General features: G+C 56.9%; 4 protein-coding genes across 5 annotated transcripts in view; 3 read left to right on the top strand and 1 right to left on the bottom strand.

The window, feature by feature from the left end:
- The window catches only part of LOC113218336 (phospholipase A1), a 14,112-nt gene extending 8,454 nt beyond the window's left edge, over window positions 1-5,658 (top strand). The window contains exons 1-6 of one of the 2 annotated variants that reach the window (XM_052268671.1): window positions 2,864-2,885; window positions 2,999-3,107; window positions 3,203-3,348; window positions 3,435-3,680; window positions 4,000-4,191; window positions 4,508-5,658. In XM_052268671.1, coding sequence (XP_052124631.1) covers window positions 3,025-3,107; window positions 3,203-3,348; window positions 3,435-3,680; window positions 4,000-4,191; window positions 4,508-4,734 — 894 coding nt within the window. In that variant the 5' untranslated portion in view covers window positions 2,864-2,885; window positions 2,999-3,024 and the 3' untranslated portion in view covers window positions 4,735-5,658. Of the gene's footprint in view, window positions 1-2,863; window positions 2,886-2,998; window positions 3,108-3,202; window positions 3,349-3,434; window positions 3,681-3,999; window positions 4,192-4,507 lie in introns of those variants that run through there. The other variant, XM_026438641.2, reaches the window with a different exon arrangement.
- Window positions 5,659-6,048: 390 nt separating this feature from the next.
- Window positions 6,049-16,057, top strand: LOC113218335 (uncharacterized). The gene is made up of 9 exons (XM_026438640.2): window positions 6,049-6,183; window positions 8,968-9,154; window positions 12,268-12,410; window positions 12,482-12,910; window positions 13,193-13,370; window positions 13,503-13,903; window positions 14,041-14,584; window positions 15,183-15,507; window positions 15,611-16,057. The coding sequence occupies exons 1-9, from the start codon at window positions 6,069-6,071 to the stop codon at window positions 15,881-15,883; spliced, it is 2,595 nt and encodes an 864-aa protein (XP_026294425.2). The 5' UTR covers window positions 6,049-6,068; the 3' UTR covers window positions 15,884-16,057.
- On the bottom strand, window positions 9,169-12,260 carry LOC113218337 (gastrula zinc finger protein XlCGF17.1-like). Its single transcript, XM_026438642.2, has 2 exons — window positions 11,931-12,260; window positions 9,169-10,734 (listed from the first exon to the last, which is right to left on the bottom strand). The coding sequence occupies exon 2, from the start codon at window positions 10,590-10,592 to the stop codon at window positions 9,834-9,836; it is 759 nt and encodes a 252-aa protein (XP_026294427.1). The 5' UTR covers window positions 10,593-10,734; window positions 11,931-12,260; the 3' UTR covers window positions 9,169-9,833.
- Window positions 16,058-18,673: 2,616 nt separating the features above from the next.
- Window positions 18,674-20,215, top strand: part of LOC113218332 (excitatory amino acid transporter-like) — a 27,777-nt gene continuing 26,235 nt past the window's right edge. Inside the window, exon 1 of the mRNA XM_026438635.2 lies at window positions 18,674-19,295. The gene's annotated coding sequence lies outside the window, so the exon portion shown is untranslated. The remainder of the gene's footprint in view (window positions 19,296-20,215) is intronic.

Raw genomic sequence — 20,215 nt, 5'->3', positions numbered from 1 at the left:
GGGGGGGGGGCACGTGTGTCTCGTCCCGGGCGCCGTCAACCGCGAAAAATGTTGCATTCACGATATGTACGCCGAGCCGCGCCGCGCCCGGCCGCGCCACGCACGACTCGGCCCGGATGACTTTCTTCCCAGCAGTCCATGACGACGATACATCCGCGATAAGGTCATGCCCGGCGTGTCTTACCCCGGAGCCCGCCCCTCCCCCTCCAGACTGTCTGTCCGTCCGTCTGTCTGTCTGTCTGCTCGACGTCCGTCCGTCCGTCCGTCTGCATACCTGCCGGAACGGTGGTCCCCATCCATCTAACGCGTTCAGGACAGTCCGTCCGTGACACACGGCCCGGGGTGCCCCGACCCCGGTGTCGCGTTTCATACGACGACGACCATTCGACGACAAGCAGGACCGTCATTTAGCCTGCTATCTCTCGTGGCCCTCCTGGCGATAGAACAACGAATCCAGTCCCAGTGTGGGCGGCTCGAGGTTCGAATCCCGACGGCGGCGGGCGGGCCTCCGTTTAGGCCTGGCCCCCGTCGTCATGCGCCGGCGGTCCTGACAGCTGCACTTGGTGGAGCTGACGAGAGCAGCGGTCTATCGGGACCTTAGCCCTCGAGACTCGATCCGCCCGCCAGCTGGTTTTCAATCGCCCCTTCCTGGGCCGCCCCCCGTCCCGCCTCTCCTTTCCTTTTTATCCGCGTTTTTTCCCCGTCCTGAACGGCTGTCAGAACTCGCCGACGCTCCACCGACTCCATAGTGGACCGGAGGAGGTCACTGGGTGGACAGGATCAACTCAATAAAATCGCCGCCGACCAGAGTTAAACATAAGAAGACAGATCGGGATCAGAGCGGCTGGGCGGTCTAGGTCCAGTGTCTCGGCCGAAGCATTTCTGTGAAAGGCCTTTCTCAGACTATTCTAGTGGAACTTTACCAGGGAAAGCGATTTTGGCGAGCAAGTTGTCCGGCTCAAGTCAGAACCGGAAAGAGCAGATCTGATGCACGACTTCCAATCACGCCGATGTGTAAGATAAGGTCTAGCATTCTAGTCAGGAGCGGCGATGATGAAGATTTAAATTATTCACTAACCGGTTAACCTGGAAAGATCCATCTATGAGCAGCATAAGAGCTGTCCACGCCAACTCGATAGGCAAAAAGTGACACTCTGATTATTATTTTCTTCCACATTAATTGATGCGCCTACAGGTCCGACGCATGACTTCATAGGAATTTTGCAAAAATCTCAACAAGTGGGAGGCGGACCAAAGTTGCGCCCCCTACAAATTACTATTTCACCCCCGCGCCGCGCTGGGGCTGTTTTGGATTTGCGCGCGCTTTGATGGTGCCAACGACTGGCGACGGCTAAAGTGGCCACTCCGGTCAGCGCATCGTGTCATCGCGGTGACGCTACCGTCCCCCGTTTCCCTCATGCGTGTGGCGAGGCGCATGAGTGTATGGGAGAGGATAAACAATAAAGGCGACACGCACTCGCAGTCACCATCGAAATCACAAATGACAAAAAGCTAACACTTTACACTCGAACCAGCCAAAGAATGCTTCTCGATAGCATGGGCGCTTATGGGAACCAGAAGCATTCTTTCGCTGGTCAGACTATAAATGCAGACGACTCACCGCTAACTTCTTTCGCACTCCAGTTTGCGGTCGGACAGCCGCGCTTCACTGAAGGAGGGTGGGGCGGAGGGAGGCGATGTTCACGATGTTCACCTTCTCGACATAAAGCTGGGTCGCGCGATTAGTGAACTTCTCCTTCCAACGCTCAAAGATGCTTTTGGCGTCGTCCGCAATGCACACACCGCACACACACTACGTCACTGTTGTTGATGTTGTTGTCGATGTTGTTGTTGTCGTCTGCTTTGGCCCGGTCCGCGCGTGGTCGTTTGAGCCCCGTTTGCATCGACGGTAGCGTACGAATGAGAACTAGCCAGTTTTTGTTTTATTTTTACCTTTCTCCAACATGCGGATAGCACAAATATTGCCCCTCGACGACAACAACAACTTTGGAGTAACTCGCACTCGCGGCCGGCGGGCTCACTCGACGCGCGTCTGAAACGCTCGTTTTCGTTTCATGCGATTTGAACGGATCACACGAGCACAAAGCACAACTTGTTGAATTCTTTCGGTACAACATTTCCGCGACGCGCACCACACACTCGAAAACAAACCGAAAACACGTATGCGCTCGATGCCGGCCGGCTGGGCTGGGCTGACTGCGGGCGGCGACACCTGAGTGTGAGTGGCCACTGAGCGACACTCCGCACCGGCGCGCACCCAGCCAACAAAAGCTTTCCGAGAGCGGCGGCGCCTCGGTTTGAACCTGGCTCGGGGGCGCCGATCAGCTGGAGGGCATCGATTGGCGGAGCAAAATCGAGTCACTTTTCACTTGTCGAGTGGAGAGCGACTTTTATTTTCCAAATCACGCGTGGGAGGGAGTGGGGTATGTTTCGACATAGCTTCGTACGTCCAGCTGACCATTTCTTTCTCTTATTCCGCCATGGGCACCAACCAGGAAGCCGTATCAGGCACACTTACGCATTGCTACCAAACGAAAGGAACAGCGAGCGCGTTGTGCCCTGCCGTCCCTGCCGTGTGTGTCCGGCGGGATAGGAAGTGAGCCAGCCAGTCGGGCTCGTGACACTTTCCGACCCGCTCGGACGAGGCGCCAGCCCCCGCTAACAGCGCGCCAGCATTGCTCCGGAACTGTAACCGTCAAAGACCACGCGAGAAAGAGAGAAAAGAGGGGGGGGGGGGAGAGAGTGAGGGAGAGAGGCTCCGGAACTGTAACCGTCAAAGACCACGCGAGAAAGAGAGAAAAGAGGGGGGGGGGGGTCTTCTAGTCTGCTGCGCACGGAGGATGCGTTCGTGCGAGAAAGACGCTGTACCGCCCTATTTCATATCCCACACTACTTGTGACATGATGACGATGACATATGATACATCCTGATCCCGACTGCACGCCGCTCACGCCGCTGCTTGTCCTCGTGTCTGCAGGAGCGGATGGTCTGTTCTGGAACGCCATGGACCTGCGGTACTGGAAGTGCATCTACAAACGGACCAACACCTGCCCCGACCCGGACATCCAGTTCTACATGTACTCGAGGTGAGTATAGCGTTGTCCGCGACGGGTCGCAACCCGCACGCAAACCTTTCTCGCGCAACCCACTGTCTGAACAGACGCCCTTCTCTGTCCCACAGCCACAGCCCGTACAGGAAGAAGATCGACATGAGGTCCACGACGGCGCTGCGGTACGGTGGCTGGGACCCGCACAAGAAGAACGTCATCATCGTGCACGGCTTCAACTCGACGGAGCGCAAGGCGCCCATGACCATCATCCGGGACGGTAAGCAACCCCGCGCGCCACATGGGGTTCGTCGTGGTGGTGTACCGAGCCCGGTCTCTGACGGCGTGCCTCCCTCGTGTCCGCAGCCTTCCTGTCGCGGGGCGACTACAACGTGTTCACGGTGGACTGGGAGCCGCTCACCATCTTCCCGTGCTACCTGTCGGCGCTGAGCAACACCCGCCTCGTGGCGCAGTGCGCGGCGCAGCTCTACTCGCACCTCACGGCGCACGGCGCGCACGCCAAGGACACGCTGTGCGTCGGCCACTCGCTGGGCGCGCACATCTGCGGCATGATGAGCAACCACCTCGACAAGAAGATGCACAAGATCATCGGTGAGTTGTTGTTGCGGGCGCGGGGCGCACAGCGCCGGCCGGGTGGGCAGCCCAGCGGGCGCGGTGAGGCGCCGCCGCCACCGAGTGCGCCGGTTGGGCTGGCAACCCATCCGGCATCCGGCCTCACGACGGAGAAAGGGAAATGGAGGGGAAGGGGCGGCTGGCGGGGAGGACGGCGGGAGGGGCGTGGACGCTCGTGCCACCCTGGACCTTAGGTTTATCTCAAATTATTCTCCTAGCACACCACCGGGCACCGCACCGGCAAAACGCCTGTGCATGCACTGAGAGTGAAAGCGTGTTGTTTGTCTTCCAATTGCAGGGCTGGACCCGGCGCGGCCGCTGCTCGACCGCTACGGCAAGCGCGCGCTAAAGCTGACCCGGGACGACGCGCACATAGTGCACGTGGTGCACACCAACGCCGGCATGCTGGGCGAGGAGCCGCAGGTCGGCCACGCCGACTTCTGCATCAACGGCGGCCGCGTGCAGCCCTCGTGCAAGGGCCACCGACTGCGTGAGTGTCTAGGGTTTCCTAACTCAAGCTTACCCCGACTTTCCCCGAGTTTCTCTGATTTTTAAAAATTGATTTTCCCTTGATTTTTCTCATTTTTGATTTAATTTACCTTGATTTCTCTGATTTTAAAATTGATTTTCTCTTGATTTTTCTGAATTTTTGGATTGATTTTTCCTTGATATTTTCCATTTTTCTCTGAATTTTCTGGAAGTTGGAAGTGTATACATTGATTCACTGCACCTGCTTCACGTTACTATGAAACGGGGAAACTGGCGAGTCTCTAAACGGCCTCGTTCGCCACCCATCTCGTTTGCAGGCAAATCGCGATGCAGCCACTTCTTGTCGGCGTGCTACCTGGCCACGGCGGTGGCGCACCCGGGCCGCTGGTACGCCACGCCATGCACCAGTCGCTGCCGACCCCTGGCCGGGTCGCTCATCGCCAACCCCGGGCCCAGGATGCCGTTCGGAGAGCACACCCCCGACAGCGCGAGCGGCACCTACTGCATGGCCATGCGGCTCCACAAAGACTGCCCCTTCGACTGAGGCCCCGCCCTCCTGGCACCCAAGACTAGCAAACCAAAAAATGCTCATTTAATTTAATTTTGTCGCGTAGCGCGTGTTTCCGAGCACGCGTTGGTGCAGAAGGTTTTGCCTACCCGCGGGCGCTGTGGCGCCTGACGGGCAGAGGTAGTTGGTAAACCCTTTCGCACGGCGCTTGCACCGAAACATTCGGTACGTGTCGTGCCTGTGTGTGTGTGAATGTGTCTGGAGTTGCGTTATCAACTGACGTTATTTATTATGTGTTTGTTTTTATTTAGTTGCATACTGCGAATTTCTGGCCATACTACCGAATTACTGGAACACGTTTTTAAAAAATGGCGATTTTTTAAAGAACAAAATAGTAACGAGAATGAAAGGAGACAATCATATTTGACTTTGTGAATACGTAGTCTATATGAAAGACGGGTACTTTACACTGATAATAGTCAAGTCAATAGTTTTACTTGTAAAAATTGCACTGTTAATGTTTGAATTAACGGTAGGATGATGTAGCCTGCTGTCTCAGCATCAGCAGGATTACTTGATTTTGCCATACGTTTTGTTAATTTGTTGTCTGTTACGTTTTTGTTGACTTCGTTGTAATTATATGTGGTCGTGTTTTAATTTATTGCGATGTGATTGTGGTGAGCGTCAGTCTTTTTGAGGCAGGGTCTTTTTCTCTTGATGACAAAGTACAAAACTTTACAACCGTTAGTTCGTTCTTGACGGCGTGTGCCTGGCGCTCAGCCAAAACAAACTGTTTTGCGAGATCGTTCCGAACCGTCACCGCCGATGATGTGCTGTATACGGTAGGCTACTGTCTTTGAGGTGCGCTGCCATGTCAGTTTAACAAAACATGTCAACAGCATCCTCCTTGTTAATATGTAATATATCTCTAATATTTAAATATACTTTACATACTTTTAATCGGAGTTCTTTTAGCCCGATCCCTACATCCACTTATTGCTCTAATAAAATACTTCCTCACTCGCCCTCCTTGCCTACATACCCAAAAACCCAAAAAACCGCTTCTTCGTCGATAGGTAGGGAAAGGTAGGGAAAAATGGGGGGTAACCGATCGATTTGGCGGCCAATGGACATCGCCGGATTGGTGTTGGGGCTTTTAATGAGCGCGAGATAGGGGCCGGGCGCGAGGTACCTGGAGGTACCGTACGTAGCGCATGGTGCCGCGACAGGTGGTGGTGGGGGCCCGCTGGGCACGCGGGGCCCGCTGACCCGGCCCGGCCCGTGCCCGTGGTCGGGGCCCCCCGGCCGCCCCCGGCCTGGCCGGCGCCCCGCGGAGGCTACACCTTAGTCCTCACCGGCCCGCGAGCGCCATGGGGTCGTCAGGACCGCGCCGCCACCTCGGCAGCCTCGGCCTCCTGGAGGTCCTCATCGCCGTCCTCGCCGTGGCCCTCGCCGCGCTATCCGCCGCATCGACTGCCGCTGCAAGTGAGTCTGCCGTTGGGGTTAAAGGCAGGAGTGACTATAGCTAGACACATCTCGCGGGTGTTTACACCAGGTATGGGCGACTGGAGGCCCGACCACCCACTTTCGAACTCACACTTTGTGACCGCTTGTGACACGTTACGAACGGAATGTAGGCGGGAGCAACCTTGGCGGGAGAGCGGGTTTGCCTATCGCCCCTCTGTCAATAAAGCATTCCGGTAAAGCTCATATGCAAAAGAATGCGAGGAACAAGAAAACGAAAGTCACCATGTTAAAGCATAGCGATTTCCGTTTTCTTCTTCCCCGCATTCTTCTGCATATCAGCTTTACCGGAATCCTTTATACGCAGGAAACCCCTCCCGCAGGCGTGCATACACGAAAAAGAAAAGAATTAGTTGTCACAACTAATAAATTGGCTAATTTGGGGGTGGACAAGAGGTTCGCTGTGGCAGCTAACAGTTGGTTGCCACAAGACAAGCGTTAGTTAAGTTGCCACAGACAAGAGTTAGTTACCACAGCAAAGCTGTCGCTGCAGGAGCCAATTGTTTCGTTCTGACAACTAGTTGAGTGTTTCGCTGTCAGAACAAACCGATTCGCTCCTCCAACGACAGCTTTGCTGTGGCAACTCACTCTTGTCTGTGGCAAATAACGCTTGTCTGTGGCAACCAACTATTAGCTGCCACAGCGAATTTGGGATTAGCCATCCCAAAATTAGCTAATTTGTTAGTTGTGAGGACTATTTTTTTTCCTTGTGCGTTGCAGTAAAACTACGGGAGTGGACGTGGTGAACTAGTGACCCCTCCTGGTACCCCGTGTGTTTCAGAGCTCGCACTGATGCGACCAGGTTTCCCTTCTCACAAGGGCTATAGCGCCTTACGAGCATGGAGAGTAGGCAAACCCGCCGGCACCGGCGCGTGCTACGGAAACACAGGGTACCTTAAACGTTCCTTTATTTCGGGAAGAAAAAGAAAATCTAGCACGCGTTCACTAGAACGGATGTCAGTAACGCGTCCAGTCCAGATAGCGGGCCGGGCTGCGGGAAGACATGGGTGTTCGACACTCGTCAGTAAAGATTGACATCCGCTGCAATACGACTGCTCTCCAAAGAGCGCCGACAAGCGCTATCAGCAGATGGTCGCGGGGGCGACCGGCGGGGCTGTTGTTGCGAAAAGCGTTCCGCCCTACCCCCCCCCTCCCCCCTACGTTTTTCGGTTGACACCTTACGTGTTTTTTATGACCGAAAACTTTCTTGTAGGGACCAATGTTCCCAGGGTTTTTGGTGTTCCGCGAGTGTTAAGCTCGTTTCGAGAACGTTCGCTTCCAGCAGGCGCCGCCGCCACCGGCCTGGGCCTTGTTGTTGTCGTTCAGTTTGGGACACAATGCTCGCCTTCATTGGGCCGGGCCAGGTGAGGGTCGGAAGTCCCCCGCATGAGTCCCGTTGAGGTGCCTGCCTAACTGTGCCGTATATGTGTCTCTCTCCGGGCCAGTTGACGCCCCCCCCCCCTCCTTTACGCGCGCGCTTCTCCGGGCGACGTGCTCAGCCTAAGAACACGCCCAAGACTGAGACATCCGCTTTGGCAGGCGCCTTGTGGGTCACCCGCACACAATAGAACTATATCGTGCTCACAAAATCAGATATGACCCAATAAATCCTCTGAGAAAAAAAAACAAGAAAGAAATAAAACCTACTGGAACTACGTGTCGACTCTGTCAGTGTTGCGCGGTACGCAACAGGCTCGGCAACAGGGCTGCCGCCCCTGCTGAAATAAGTGCTGACTTCGATGGGTAGGTGACGAGCATGCCTGACGGAGTCTCGGAGAGACCGAGCGTGGAACAAAGGTAATCCAGACTTCTCATTCTTAGGTCTCCCCATTGCTCTAAAGTTCCCCCAGACCAGAACAACTGGGCTCATCCCTATCAGCTACACGGTCCACTCCCTAAACAGCTTGGGCCGGTATCTCGTTGTAGTTGAACATCAGAGCACCACCTTTCCCAGGCGAGCCGGCGTGTCCATCCAGGTGACCCCGACACCGGGGTCGCCGTCCTGCTGGCCTCCTTGCGCGCCCATTCCCCCCTCCCTCTTTTCCTCGCCGTCCCTCATCACCCCGTCTCACCCCACGCTCCGGATCAACTGTTACGGTAGTCCTCGATGGCCATAGCGAGCTGCCCGTGCACGTGACGGCTCGCGACCCTCCCGCTGATCCCCCGCCCCGCCCCGCCACGCCCCGCCACGCCACGTCCTCGGAGTGGCCAGTGGTGGTCAGCAGAGGAGCCCATCGCGCAGTGACCCGAGTACTACAGTAGCAATACCACGCTGACAACTTCTCCTCTAGAACAACGGGACACTTGACGCATTATTCCCGACGACGCCACTAATTTTGTAGAGTACAGTACCCGAGTACCCCCACCATCACCACCCCTATTTCTCACACTCTTTTCCTCTCCGTCTAAACACACACACTCACACAGCTCGGTGGCCGACCCGCGGTTCCTGCGGTCAAGCGCCTTTTGCCCCCCCCCCCTTTCCTTCATGCCCCACAACATGTGTAACGTCCACCAGAGTGAGAAGAAAGTGGCCGGCAGCAGGAAAGCTTTCCTCTTCCTTGAAACACGAAACTCTTCCTGCGTGCGTCACTGCGTCACCTCGCATTAGAGGGTAACGGAGGAGGGTGATCACTGATCACCAAACTGTGCGGGGCTGACCTACCTGGTCCTGGAGGCTGGAGGCCGCGGCGCCGCACGTCGCATCATCGTGGACGTGCATAACCGTGTGTCCCGTGTCCTCAGACGACGACGCGGAGTGGGACGCCGTGTCCGAGTACCCGGGCGCCGAGCGGCAGGGCGCCATCCTGCAGGCGCTGTCGCTCGGCCTCAACTTCACCAACGTGTCCAGGAACGACTGCGTCTGGAGGAAGCTGCAGGAGTCGCACGACGCGTGCCCCGGCGAGGATGTGACCGTCCACCTCTACACCAGGTGAGCGGCTGGGGTAACGCATGTCACGTATTTTACTCCAAAAAATATTATATTTGCAATTGTAAAGTTATAAACACTTAGTCGTAACTTCAAGTTGGCAAAAAGCGACAAACAGGGAAATATAGGGCAATTCCAGAGAGGATGGCTGTCAGTGACGGCATACGCAAACACACACTTAAAGGCGTGTTGGAGGCGAATGAGAGGTGCTACAAATTGTTGAGACACATGAATGGACGCGTAGTCTCAAGGGCGCATCCACTCGTTGTTGTCCATTTGCAATTCGCCTACAATTTGTGTCGTCACTGACGGACACGAAACGGAACTCGATTTTGCTTTGTAAACATAATATTTAACGAGAATTCCTAAGGTTGTTTCCTTTTTTCGGTACATGACTTTCGCAGGAGAAAGTTCTGACGAATAAATATAGACACGTTTTTTTAATTGTAAATGTAATAGTTTAGCCAAAACATACAAAATATGATGATTTTTGTGCACTTTGTGCGATCTGGAATTGCCCTATAACAATGAATCATGTACTTTCACAGTTAAAATTCAGATAAAAAATGAAAGACGACTTAAAGCTAATATTACTTCCTCTTTTTTCAAATCGTATAACTCGAAGGCGAATCCAAAACCGAGCACTAGTAGAAACTTTTCTGCTGCGCTGAATACAGAACATTTAAACGTCACTGATGTGCCTTCGGAGATGAACACGCAGGCTACCGCTCTGCGAAAATTTCTTGTGGCACACAGAGCAGCCAAAGGGCTTTTCGCCGGTATGGGTGCGGAGATGTTTAACCAGGCCTCCACTTTCCGAGAATTTCTTGTTGCATACAGAGCACTCAAATGGCTTTTCACCGGTGTGGGTTTGAAAATGAACACCTAAATGTTCACTACGGGAGAATTTCTTGTTGCATATAGAACATTCGAAGGGCTTTTCACCGGTGTGGGTGCGGAGATGAACCCGAAGAGATGCACTCACAGAAAATTGTTTGTTGCACACAGAACACTCAAAGGGCTTTTCACCCGTGTGGGTGCGCATATGAACACGCACCCTAGCATTCATCGAAAATTTCCTGTGGCATACAGAACACCCAAAGGGTTTGTCACCAGTGTGGGTGCTGAGATGAACACGCAGGCCACCACTTTGCGAGAATTTCTTGTTGCAGACAGAACACTCAAAGGGCTTTTCACCTGTATGGGTGCGGAGGTGAAGACGAAGATGTCTGCTTCCTGTGAATTTCTTGTTGCATACAGAACACTCAAAGGGTTTTTCACCGGTGTGGGTGCGGAGATGAACACGCAGGCTATCACTTTGCGAGAATTTCTTGTTGCATACAGGACACTCAAATGGCTTGTTGTGGCGGTGCTGCGAATGCACATGTCCCCTCGACTGTTTTTCTCTATGGCAAGGGAGGTGTACACCCTCTGGCAACATTTTGTTGCTCTAAATGGAATCGATTGGTTGGTTTTCTCTGTGGGTTCTCACGTGAGTGATGATTGTTTTTGATGTAAACTTCTAAAGACAAACGCCACATTTGACGACCATGTTGATAATCTTAAGTGGTCATGTTTCGTTTCTGAAAAAGAAAAGAAATATTGCAGTCATTTTCTAAAATGTGGAACTGTTACATCTATGTATCTACATCTACATCTTTATGCCCTTGGCATATAAATTGTTTCGGGGGGAACAGGCTGACTTGTGCTACGGTTACTCGCCCCTCACAGTCAGACAATTCTTCCTCAACAATTGGTCCCGCGATTACTCGTCCCAAATTTTTTTAATTATTAGTACCAAATAAGGGAGAGTGGGGCACCTACTGATACTTTTTGGATTTCCAGCTTATTTCGCTTATTTTCGGTGAAATGATGTGCGTGAAAGCTTAGGTAGCTTCTTGCGACCCTCGTCGAGGTAATGAAGTCGGTCGGTGGTACGATAACTTAAGGACCATGTGTGCCAACGAATTGGCTTCAAACGGAACCCTGCATTTATCACTCTCGGCCCGGCCCTAAACTGAGGCTAATTACTCAAAAGGATAATGTGAAGTCATACAAAAGGGGACTAGGAAGCAGCCTAGAGGCATTCTTTCAAAGCTTGAGGAAGTTTTGTGTGGCAGAGTATTTCGCTGCTGCTTCAGCTTCAGGCTGTTCCGTAGTCGTCCCAGGATCGGAGGGGACAAAAAAGGGGTGGGAAGGTAGGACAAATAGGGGACAAATAATTAAAACTAAGGACGAATCTCTTTGGACAAAAAATAAATAAAATAACAGAATGACTGAGGACATAGAGACAGAGTTCCAGTCCTCAGGGTGGCGAATTGTGAGGGGACGAATCAACATGGAGAGTGTTTTAGGTGTTTCTTGCAGGTGCTCAAATTTTTAGGGTTTGCCTACTTCCTTCGGCCGTGAGGCGCCATGGCCTCTACCGCCTGAGCGAGTAATCAATCCCGCAACACTGGAGCGCATGCAAAGAAACACCCGGGACGTAAAAGTTTTGGGTACTTTTCAGTGGGACTGTTTGAGAAGGTTGAAGGCAGGCCACTGGCTCTGGGGAGTCGCCTGAAAGGTAGGTAATTTGTGCCACAAAACCCCTGTAAGTAGGCAACCCACGGTCCCGCCACCCCTCCCCTCCCCCTGTCCCCCGGACCTTATACCGCGCCTGGTTAAAGGGTAGGTCGGAGAAGAGCAAATTCTACAAGTAAGGGTTGTGTGACATTATGAAGACAACGGGTCACATTGCTGTAATACCTCAAACACTCAAAGTACTACCTAACCTTACCTTATTATTTTCTGCACCGTGTCCGCGCCGGCTGGGCTCTGCCTTGTGACTGCCCGCTCCGCACTGATCGAGGTCGGCGTTGAGGCGTCTGGTCGCGCCCTGGTCGGCTTGCACTTGAGATCCGTCTGTCGTCCCGCCGCTGTACTGCGCGCAACGAATTCCCCACCATGCTCTACACGGGAAAAAACTTAAACCTAAAAGTCGATAGGAAAACCACATTCTGCCACGCTGCTCACGCCAAGTGAAACGGAAATAAGGATCAGTGTAAATCGCCGATCTACGGCGGAGTTTAACGTTTGAAGCGAGCCCCTAAATCCTGTGTCACTCCCCCTCGCAGCACCAACGAGTCTCGTCTCGTCAACGTGTCCGAGGCCAACAGCCTGCTGGAGGGCGACTGGGACCCCCAGAAGCACACCATCGTGCTGGTGCACGGCTACGGCGGCGCCCACGACACGCTGCCGCTGACCATCCTCCGCGACGGTGAGTGTGGTGGTCGTAGAGTTGGTAGAAATGATATCGAAACGACGTGAAAACATTGAATGTGCCCGCAGCCTACCTGCTGGCCGGCGGCTACAACGTGCTGGTGGTGGACTGGTCGCCGCTGGCGCGCCTGCCCTGCTACCCGGCCGCCGTGCACAACTCGGTGGTGGCGGCGCGCTGCGTGGGCGGCGTGGCCCGGCTGCTGCGCGACTCGGGCGCCCGCGGCGACGCCTGGACCTGCGTCGGCCACTCGCTGGGCGCGCACGTGTGCGGCGTCATGGCGGACACGGTCATGTTCCGCGTGCACAAGATCATCGGGCTGGACCCGGCGCGGCCGCTCATCCGGCCGCAGAACAAGCACCGCCTGGACGCCGGGGACGCGAGCGTCGTGCACGTCATGCACACCAACGCGGGGCACTACGGCGAGCTGGGCGCCATCGGCACGGCCGACTTCTGCGTCAACGGCGGCCGCAGCCAGCCCTTCTGCTCCGCGGCCAAGAGTAAGTCACCGAGGGGTAAACTTCACTCAAAAATTCAGTGTACACCCTCCACAAACGCTGGGGAAAAAATGTAAAAAGATATAAAACAATGTGAAAAGGTCCCAAAATTTTTGAAAAATTTAGGAGAAAAATCTGAAGAAAATTACAAAACAGAAAAAATATTAAAAAATCAAGGAAAAACAGAAAAGATCGTGTACGCTTGAATGTTTATTGAACAAGTACATCCCCGCGCTGCGTGTCGCTCTTCGCATCCAATTGACATTGAGTGTGGTTGGGTGGCAGACCCGAACCTGTGCAGCCACCTGTCGTCCATCTGCTTCCTGGCCGACTCCATCGACGGCCAGTCGCCGCTGGTGGCCGAGCCGTGCGGTCGTCGCTGCCCCAGCGCGCGCCGCCAGCAGAGCGAGCACAAGCAGCGCCTGGGGCTGCCGTCCTCGCTGGGCCAGCACACCCCGGACAGGTGGGTCAGCGTCAGCGAGAGAGGGTAACCGATGACGGATCGTTGCGGGCTGCAGACCGCACACTTCTCGCGACTTTCCCGTCGGCTGTTTTACATTCGAAGGCCTCTCTGACCGCACGACTCTGCCCACAGTGCATCGGGCACCTTCTGCGCGACGAGCGACGCGGAGCCCTACTGCCAGAGAGAGCCCGGCGGCCGCGGCCACCCGCGCTGCTGCCCGCCGAGGCACCAGGCCGCCACCACGACCACCACGGCGGCGCCCAGCACGGCCGCGGCCACCACGACGGACGGGGCGGACGCCGCGAAGGACGAGGCGGCCGCGACCGCAGCGCAGGTGACCGCAGGGCCGAGCACGGCCAGCACCGTGGGTAGCACCCTGGGCACAGAGGCGGCGACCGAGACCCCGGCTCCCACCACCGAGAGCAGCTTCAAAGTGGGGGCCGCGCTGCCTGCCCTGCCCACCACGACCACGACCACGACCACTACGACGGCCGCGTCGCATGGATTTTCCCCCGTCACATTTCCCATGAGAGGTACTGATTATGGAACGTACAACTATATTGTACTTTTGACAGATACTTACACGGCCATAAAACAAGACCTCCTTTGTTCTATGAACGAAAGGTGATTCACATTCCTCTGCTTCTTTAAAAATAAGCGTCTCTTTCAGCCGACAGGGTGACCCTCCCCGACCAGATGAGCTCCCAAGTCGGCGACCAGATCCCCGAGACCACCCAGCAGGTCTTCTCCCCGACGACCGTCCGCCCCCTCTCGTTCCCGACGCAGCCGCCCGCGTCGCCCGCCGACCAGGACCCCACGGTGGACGACATCCCCGTGGTCATGATGCCCCCGCCGATGCCGCTGCCAGACTGGACGCCCGTCATGTTCGTGGACGACAAGGGGCTGCCCGAGGCAGCGAGGCCGCAGGAGCCGCTCCTCGTACCGCAGCGTCCGTCAGCGCCCGCCAGCCCGCTCCCCGCCATGCCCTGGGACCTCCCCGGGGACGCGCAGGGCGCCTCGCTCCCGGGGTGGACGTCTCCGCAGCCGATCACTCCGCAAAGGTGGACGCCGCCGCCCATCAGGGTGCCGTCAGAGCCGGTGGCGGTCCCCGCGGCCCCCGCGACCCCGCCGCCGCCGCCCGCTGTCCCCATCAGGTGGCCCACCGCCATCCCCCCCGGAGTCCACATTGTCATGCCATCGAATGACACCTCACTGTGAGTGTCTGTTCAGGTCCCATCAATCTATGTTTTGTGTGGCTGAGAAGCCGCGCCCCCAAAAGTGTTAGTTAAATAGCACCGCAAGCGGGCGGGATGGGCTATCGTTGCCTTTCTATTCGTGCGACTGTGGGTCGTCTAGAAATAAGTTAGTCCGTCCGTCCGCACGTCAGTCGCCATTACGAACCTGCCAAGTTCAGCCTACGGAAGCTTCCATGGCACATAGCGCCTGGTAGGTAGGCAACATCTAGCCTGCAGTGCATGCGTGTACTGCGGGGTGGCCTGCCCTGAGTCTCACAGGCGCTGACCTCCCATAATGAAGCATTCCGGTAAAGCTGAAATGCAGAAGAATGCGGAGAAGAAGAAAACATGGTGACTTCCGTTTTCTTATTCCGTATTGTTCCGTATTCTTCTACATTTCAGCTCTACCGGAATGCTTTATTGCCGAATAAATCTGTGAAAAACGGACGTACTTTCTGGACGACCCACCCTTGCCCTGGTACAGAAGTGAAACTGGGCCAATCGGCCAGCTGGTACGTTTGGTTTCTTTTCCCTCTTAACTGACTTGGCTCGCCCGGGCACTCGGACCTCTCTGCAGGTACGAGGAGGCCGTCACCGAAGAGGGTCCCGTGATTGCCATCTACTCGACAAAGTCGCCTCTTGGACCACCGCCTCCAAAGAGGCCGCTGGTGGTCGTCACGGCCAACTCGGGGGCACACCCGCAGCAGCACCAGCCGCCGCCGCCTCAGCAGCAGCAACAGCTCCAGCCGCACGCTCCGCAGCAACAACCTCATCCTCAGCACCATCACCACCAACAGCAGCAGCAGAACGACATAAGGGACAACCTCATCGAGCCCTCGACCGCCTTCGCCGAGGTCACTCTGAGCCCCGCAGGCGTTTCAAACACCATAAACATGGATGAGGTACGCACAAATTTCAGGATCTGTCGTAAATTTTGTTGTTTTTTTGTGAGTTATTTTTTTGCGGCTACCGACACCGTGATGGTGCAATCTAACCATGTTTCAGGAGATGGCGGCCATGACTGAGATGAGCCCGCCGCGCCCCGAGCCCATCCTGGTGGGCTTCCCGTCGCCGTCGCCGCCGTCCCCGGAGCCCGCCGTCCCGGAGGAGCCCGGCATGATCCCGGCCGCGGGGTCGCCGACGGGCGCCTGGCTGCCCATGGTCATGCTGCCGCCGACGCCCTTCTCGGTGGACTCGTGGGCGCTGCGCTACAAGGACCGCCTGCCCAGGCCGACGGCCGTGCGCAGGACCAGCTACAGGAAGCGGGTCTACGACTGAGGGCCGGGCGGCTCCGCTCGAGCAACGCGACGAGCAACGACTGCCATGCTGTTACCAAAAATTACTATTTATGTAATTTAAATAAAACTATGTAAATGAAAGAAATTTAGTTTTAAGGATCGGAGTGGTAGACTGTAGTAAATGTTACAAATTAAAACTGGAAAAAAAGATGAAGCCCGATTAATTTTTATCTTTTGCTGAAGCCGTGAAAGCGAGAGACCGAAACGGAGTCCAAACGGGAATCGCTAAAAAATGAGGGAGAAAAGGGGGTTGTCCCTTTCGCCAAGAGCACAGCACAGTCCTAGCAAATCTACTGAGGAGGGTGACCGAGCCGGCCTGTAGTTAAACCGACCCAAAAGTTATTTGGCACCAAAGTTCAAGCCCAATTTAGGTATTTTTCTGAAATGCTAACTAAGGGTTCTCCAGAGTATGGTTTGGATCGGTGCCAACACTGAAAAAAAACACATAATTTTGGACCGAGAAGTGTAGGTAGGGAGGAGGACCGTTTGGCGTAGAATGATGGTAAGAACCAGGTAGAGACACGAGGCAGGGGCAAGGACCATCAGAATAGCTGACTCGGGCTACATGATAGTAGGGCCAAGGTTTGGGTAGCAAAGGGTGCACCGCAGTCTCGACCGCAGTCGATAGAGCAGTGGTACCGGGACATGCGGTGGTAGTACACTCGCCGCAGGTCGGGGATGCTAGCTGGCTGCTTTTGCACGGGGTGGCGGAGTGGCGACTGTACAGTCAGGTACACAGTAAGAGTGGTGGGGTGGGACGGGGCGGGGCGGGCCGTGGTGAGGCAGGGCGGGGTGAGGGAGGGCCGGCTCGGCCGGCGCGGGCGCGGGGAGGTGGTGGGTACAGAGCCAGCATCTCTGGCGGAACGCCAAGATAGGGGGAGAGAAGTAGAAAGGGGTGCGGGCGGAAAAGGAAGGGGGAGGGGGTAACGAGTAACTCGCCAGCGGCTGGGGGAGGCCTGATGATGAGGACCAAGAACGAGTCAGCCCTTTCATACCACGACAACTATTGCGCAAAACTCCCGCGCCAGACAACCAGCCAGCCAGCCGGACTGCCAGCCTGGCAGCCAACCGCCACCACCACTCCCTGCTGCCACCACAGGCACGCGCAGTTCCTCACCAAAAGAGAAAGGGTGTCCTCCAACACTCCCCTCACCCTTCACTCACACATGCGCGCGCACACACACAGACTGAGCGCTCACACACATACACACACTACACACACACTAGACTAGGTCGCTCGTTATGCCCCGGCGAGAAACAGAAAAGGGAATTCCTCTTGACCCGTCTGCTCGGCTGGCGCTCACTGGGGGTGGCGTGTGGACGCCACCTCATCGCGTCTTCCCCGTTGTTGCCCCCCTGCCCCCTCTAAATCAGGCCACCTGCTCCGAACGCGTCCCCTTTGTGCTGCAAATACCCGCGCCACCCGCCCCTCGCCCCGCGGGCACGGCCGGCACGGGGTCGCTCTTCCTCTTGGACGGGCAAAGCCGCGGGCAGCGCGGGCAGCCCGGCGCGGTGTGGACGGACACGCACGGCGCCCGGCTGACGGCGACGTGTAGGTCTCATGGTGTTAGGAGAGGAGGACGAGGTTGGTTGGAGCGGCACGTCGGGTGGATGCGTCTCTGCTCATGCTCCAACCCCCCAGCACACGGGGAGGACGGGCGTGCGACGCGAGTGCGGCGTGCAGCACGCTTGACGTCGGTGTCGCGCGGGGAAATTGACGCCAGAGCCCCTCCCCGAAAACAACGTCACAGACTGTGCGCGACACGTGTACTCCGCGGTCTGGCTCGCGCGAACGACACGGGCCGCGCGGCGTCCGCGGCGTGCGCCACACGGCAGCTTTAGCGATGATTTAATCCAATACGCCTCACCCACCGGGCCCCAGGACGGCCTCAGCCTCACCGCGGGCCCTGCCCACCCCTCCTGCCCACCCCTCCTGCCCACCCCTCCTGCCCACCCCTGCACAACGCTCCTGCCCACCTCTTGCCCACCTCTGTCCGCCCCTGCCCAACCCTCCTGCCCACCTCTGCCGGGCCCTGCCCAACCCTCCTGCCCACCTCTGCCCGTCCCTACCCACCTCTGCCCACCCTGCCCACCCCTGCTTCCCAACCCTCCTGCCCACCTCGACCGTGCGCCTGCCTCCGCATCATCGCCACAGTGTCTGGTGGGCTGCCTACTAGGAGATTCACAGGCGTTCCACGGTGAGGGTGAGAGGTAGGCAGAGAAAAGCGGTGCACGGGACGGCCGGGACGGCCGTGGCGGGGAGCGCCACGTTCATGCGAATCACGGACAAAAACAACAGAAGAGGAAAGGACGGGCGAGAAAGAGGAGTAATTTGATAAATAAAATTGGCGTCGGTATGCAAGGGAAGAGTTGAGCGCCCAGGTGTGACGGGCACCGTCCCCAAGCCAAACCGACCAGCAACGGGTCATTGAGGAAGTCACGCCAAGCGGGCGCAGCGTGCCAGTGCGGAGGAAGGACGGAGCGGAGAGGCCGTTGGGGCGGGTGCAGGCTAGACCGGTTTGATTCATTTCGAAGGGGAGGGTCGGGCCTAACCCATCCCGGCTGGTCGCCCCGACCGTCCGCGCGCCCGCCCCACCCCGTGCCGCCCCGCGCCGCCCCCACCACCGCCACGCGAGTCTTGACGTCCCCGCCTGTGGGGTGGGTGCCGCCGGGGTGGGACGGGGTGGGGCGGGGCGGGTCGCCGCGCCCCCTGATGACCGGGGCGCCCGTGCCGGGCTGGCAGGAGGCGAGGCCCTCCCCGGCGGCCGGGCCCTGGCACCCGCCTCACTCGGCGGCGTACTTGCCCAGGCGGCGGTGCTCGGCTTCCTCGCGCCTCTCGCCCTGCTCTGCGCCACGCTCGCGGCTCGCTCCTCGTCGCCCTGCCTCTCGCGGATCACGGTCCGGGCCCCCCGCGTCCTCCAGCACGGCGTGACTGCGCGGCCCCGCTCGCGGCGCGGTTTCGGCACGCGCTGCGGCTCTAGTTGTTGTTAGTGGTGGTGGTGGTTTTGTGAGGCGGGAAGGTTTGTCCTGAACCCCGGTCCCCGCACCTCGGACGCCAACGTGGAGCCCACGGGGTTCCCGAAGACGCCGTCCCACAGCCGGAGGCGGGGGCCCTGTGCCCTGTTCCCCCAGCGACTTGCGCCCTGCCGCACCGTGCCCCGACGATCCCTCAAGGACGAGACCGACGTGCGGATGGTCGCCTTCAGCGGGGCCAAGGGCGCCAGTCTGTGACGGACTGCACTGCCCTGCACCGCATCGCACCCGCACCTATAGCGCCGGCGCCTACCGCCCGCACCAAGAGCCGGCACCATCCGCTGCTGGCAACTAGCACCGCAACTAGCACCGCAACTAGCACCGCAACTAGCACCGCAACTAGCACCACTCACAGCACGGTGAGTGTGGAGCCACGGCTGCAGGGTGGTCACCCAGGCTGACGTGCAGGAGTTGGTGGGGCCCTGCCACAAGGCAGAAAGGAGAGGGCATACGTGCGACTAAACACAGTGTGGATGGAATCACCCTGCTGGTAAAGGGGTCTGTCAGCGAAGCTAACCTCACAATACCATTAAAAGATGTACGAGGGAGGGTATGTGCAATGTGCAATGTGCAACCATGGTGCAACTGAGATTAGTATGGGGGACTCTCTCCTTCGTCAGCCTCGCTATCACTTTCTTAATCAGAACCAGGAGCTACCTCGGATTCCTCATTGCTATCTACACCGAGGGGTGAATCATTTATGCACTCATCTCTACAAGCATTGTGTGGTCGGTGCATTAAGCCCGGAGTGGAACCTACACTTTTGACGGGACCATCTCGCAGGGATTTTGACATGGAATGTGGTCTTTTAGGTTCAAAGTGTCAATTTAACACGTTGAGTCCCGGGGCGGGGGTTGGGGTCGCAATCACAGTCACACAGCAACGAGAAAACGCTAAATTTCTCAGCTCACAGACCTCCAGGGTGCGCGGGTGCGTTTCATTTTTCTGCGGAGTGGAGTCACTCAGGTCATGAGCTCCGAGATAACCGACACCACCCACGCTTCCAAAAAGTATCTGACGCAGACGGGCGGGGGGCTTTGCTCCAATAAATAGGATTGAGGGGGATATCTACCTATCTCGATTATCACACTCCACTTGCCACACCGCGGTGCTTGACCGAACACATGGCGGCCGGGACGGGAGGGCCGAGTGCCGGGCTGGGGGAGGGGGGGGGAGAGTGCTCCCAGGGGAGTCCCCGTCTCTCATTATTAGCCCGCTCTTTTGCTTAAAAGCTATATAAGCGGGCTTATGCCATCGCCTCTGTGTTCGTCTGTCTGTC

Source organism: Frankliniella occidentalis, unplaced genomic scaffold, assembly GCF_000697945.3.
Source record: "Frankliniella occidentalis isolate FOCC.00 unplaced genomic scaffold, Focc_3.1 Scaffold4, whole genome shotgun sequence".
In the NCBI taxonomy this organism is placed as follows: domain Eukaryota; kingdom Metazoa; phylum Arthropoda; class Insecta; order Thysanoptera; family Thripidae; genus Frankliniella; species Frankliniella occidentalis.
This window is presented reverse-complemented; position numbering and strand designations above follow the sequence as displayed.

Coding starts and splice junctions, on each gene's coding strand:
- LOC113218335 (XM_026438640.2), top strand. CDS start 6,069: ATGGGGTCGTCAGGACCGCGCCGCCACCTCGGCAGCCTCGGCCTCCTG. Junction 9,155..12,267: donor ACCGTCCACCTCTACACCAG/GTGAGCGGCTGG, acceptor TCCCCCTCGCAG/CACCAACGAGTCTCGTCTCG. Junction 12,911..13,192: donor CTTCTGCTCCGCGGCCAAGA/GTAAGTCACCGA, acceptor GTTGGGTGGCAG/ACCCGAACCTGTGCAGCCAC.
- LOC113218337 (XM_026438642.2), bottom strand. CDS start 10,592: ATGTTGCCAGAGGGTGTACACCTCCCTTGCCATAGAGAAAAACAGTCG.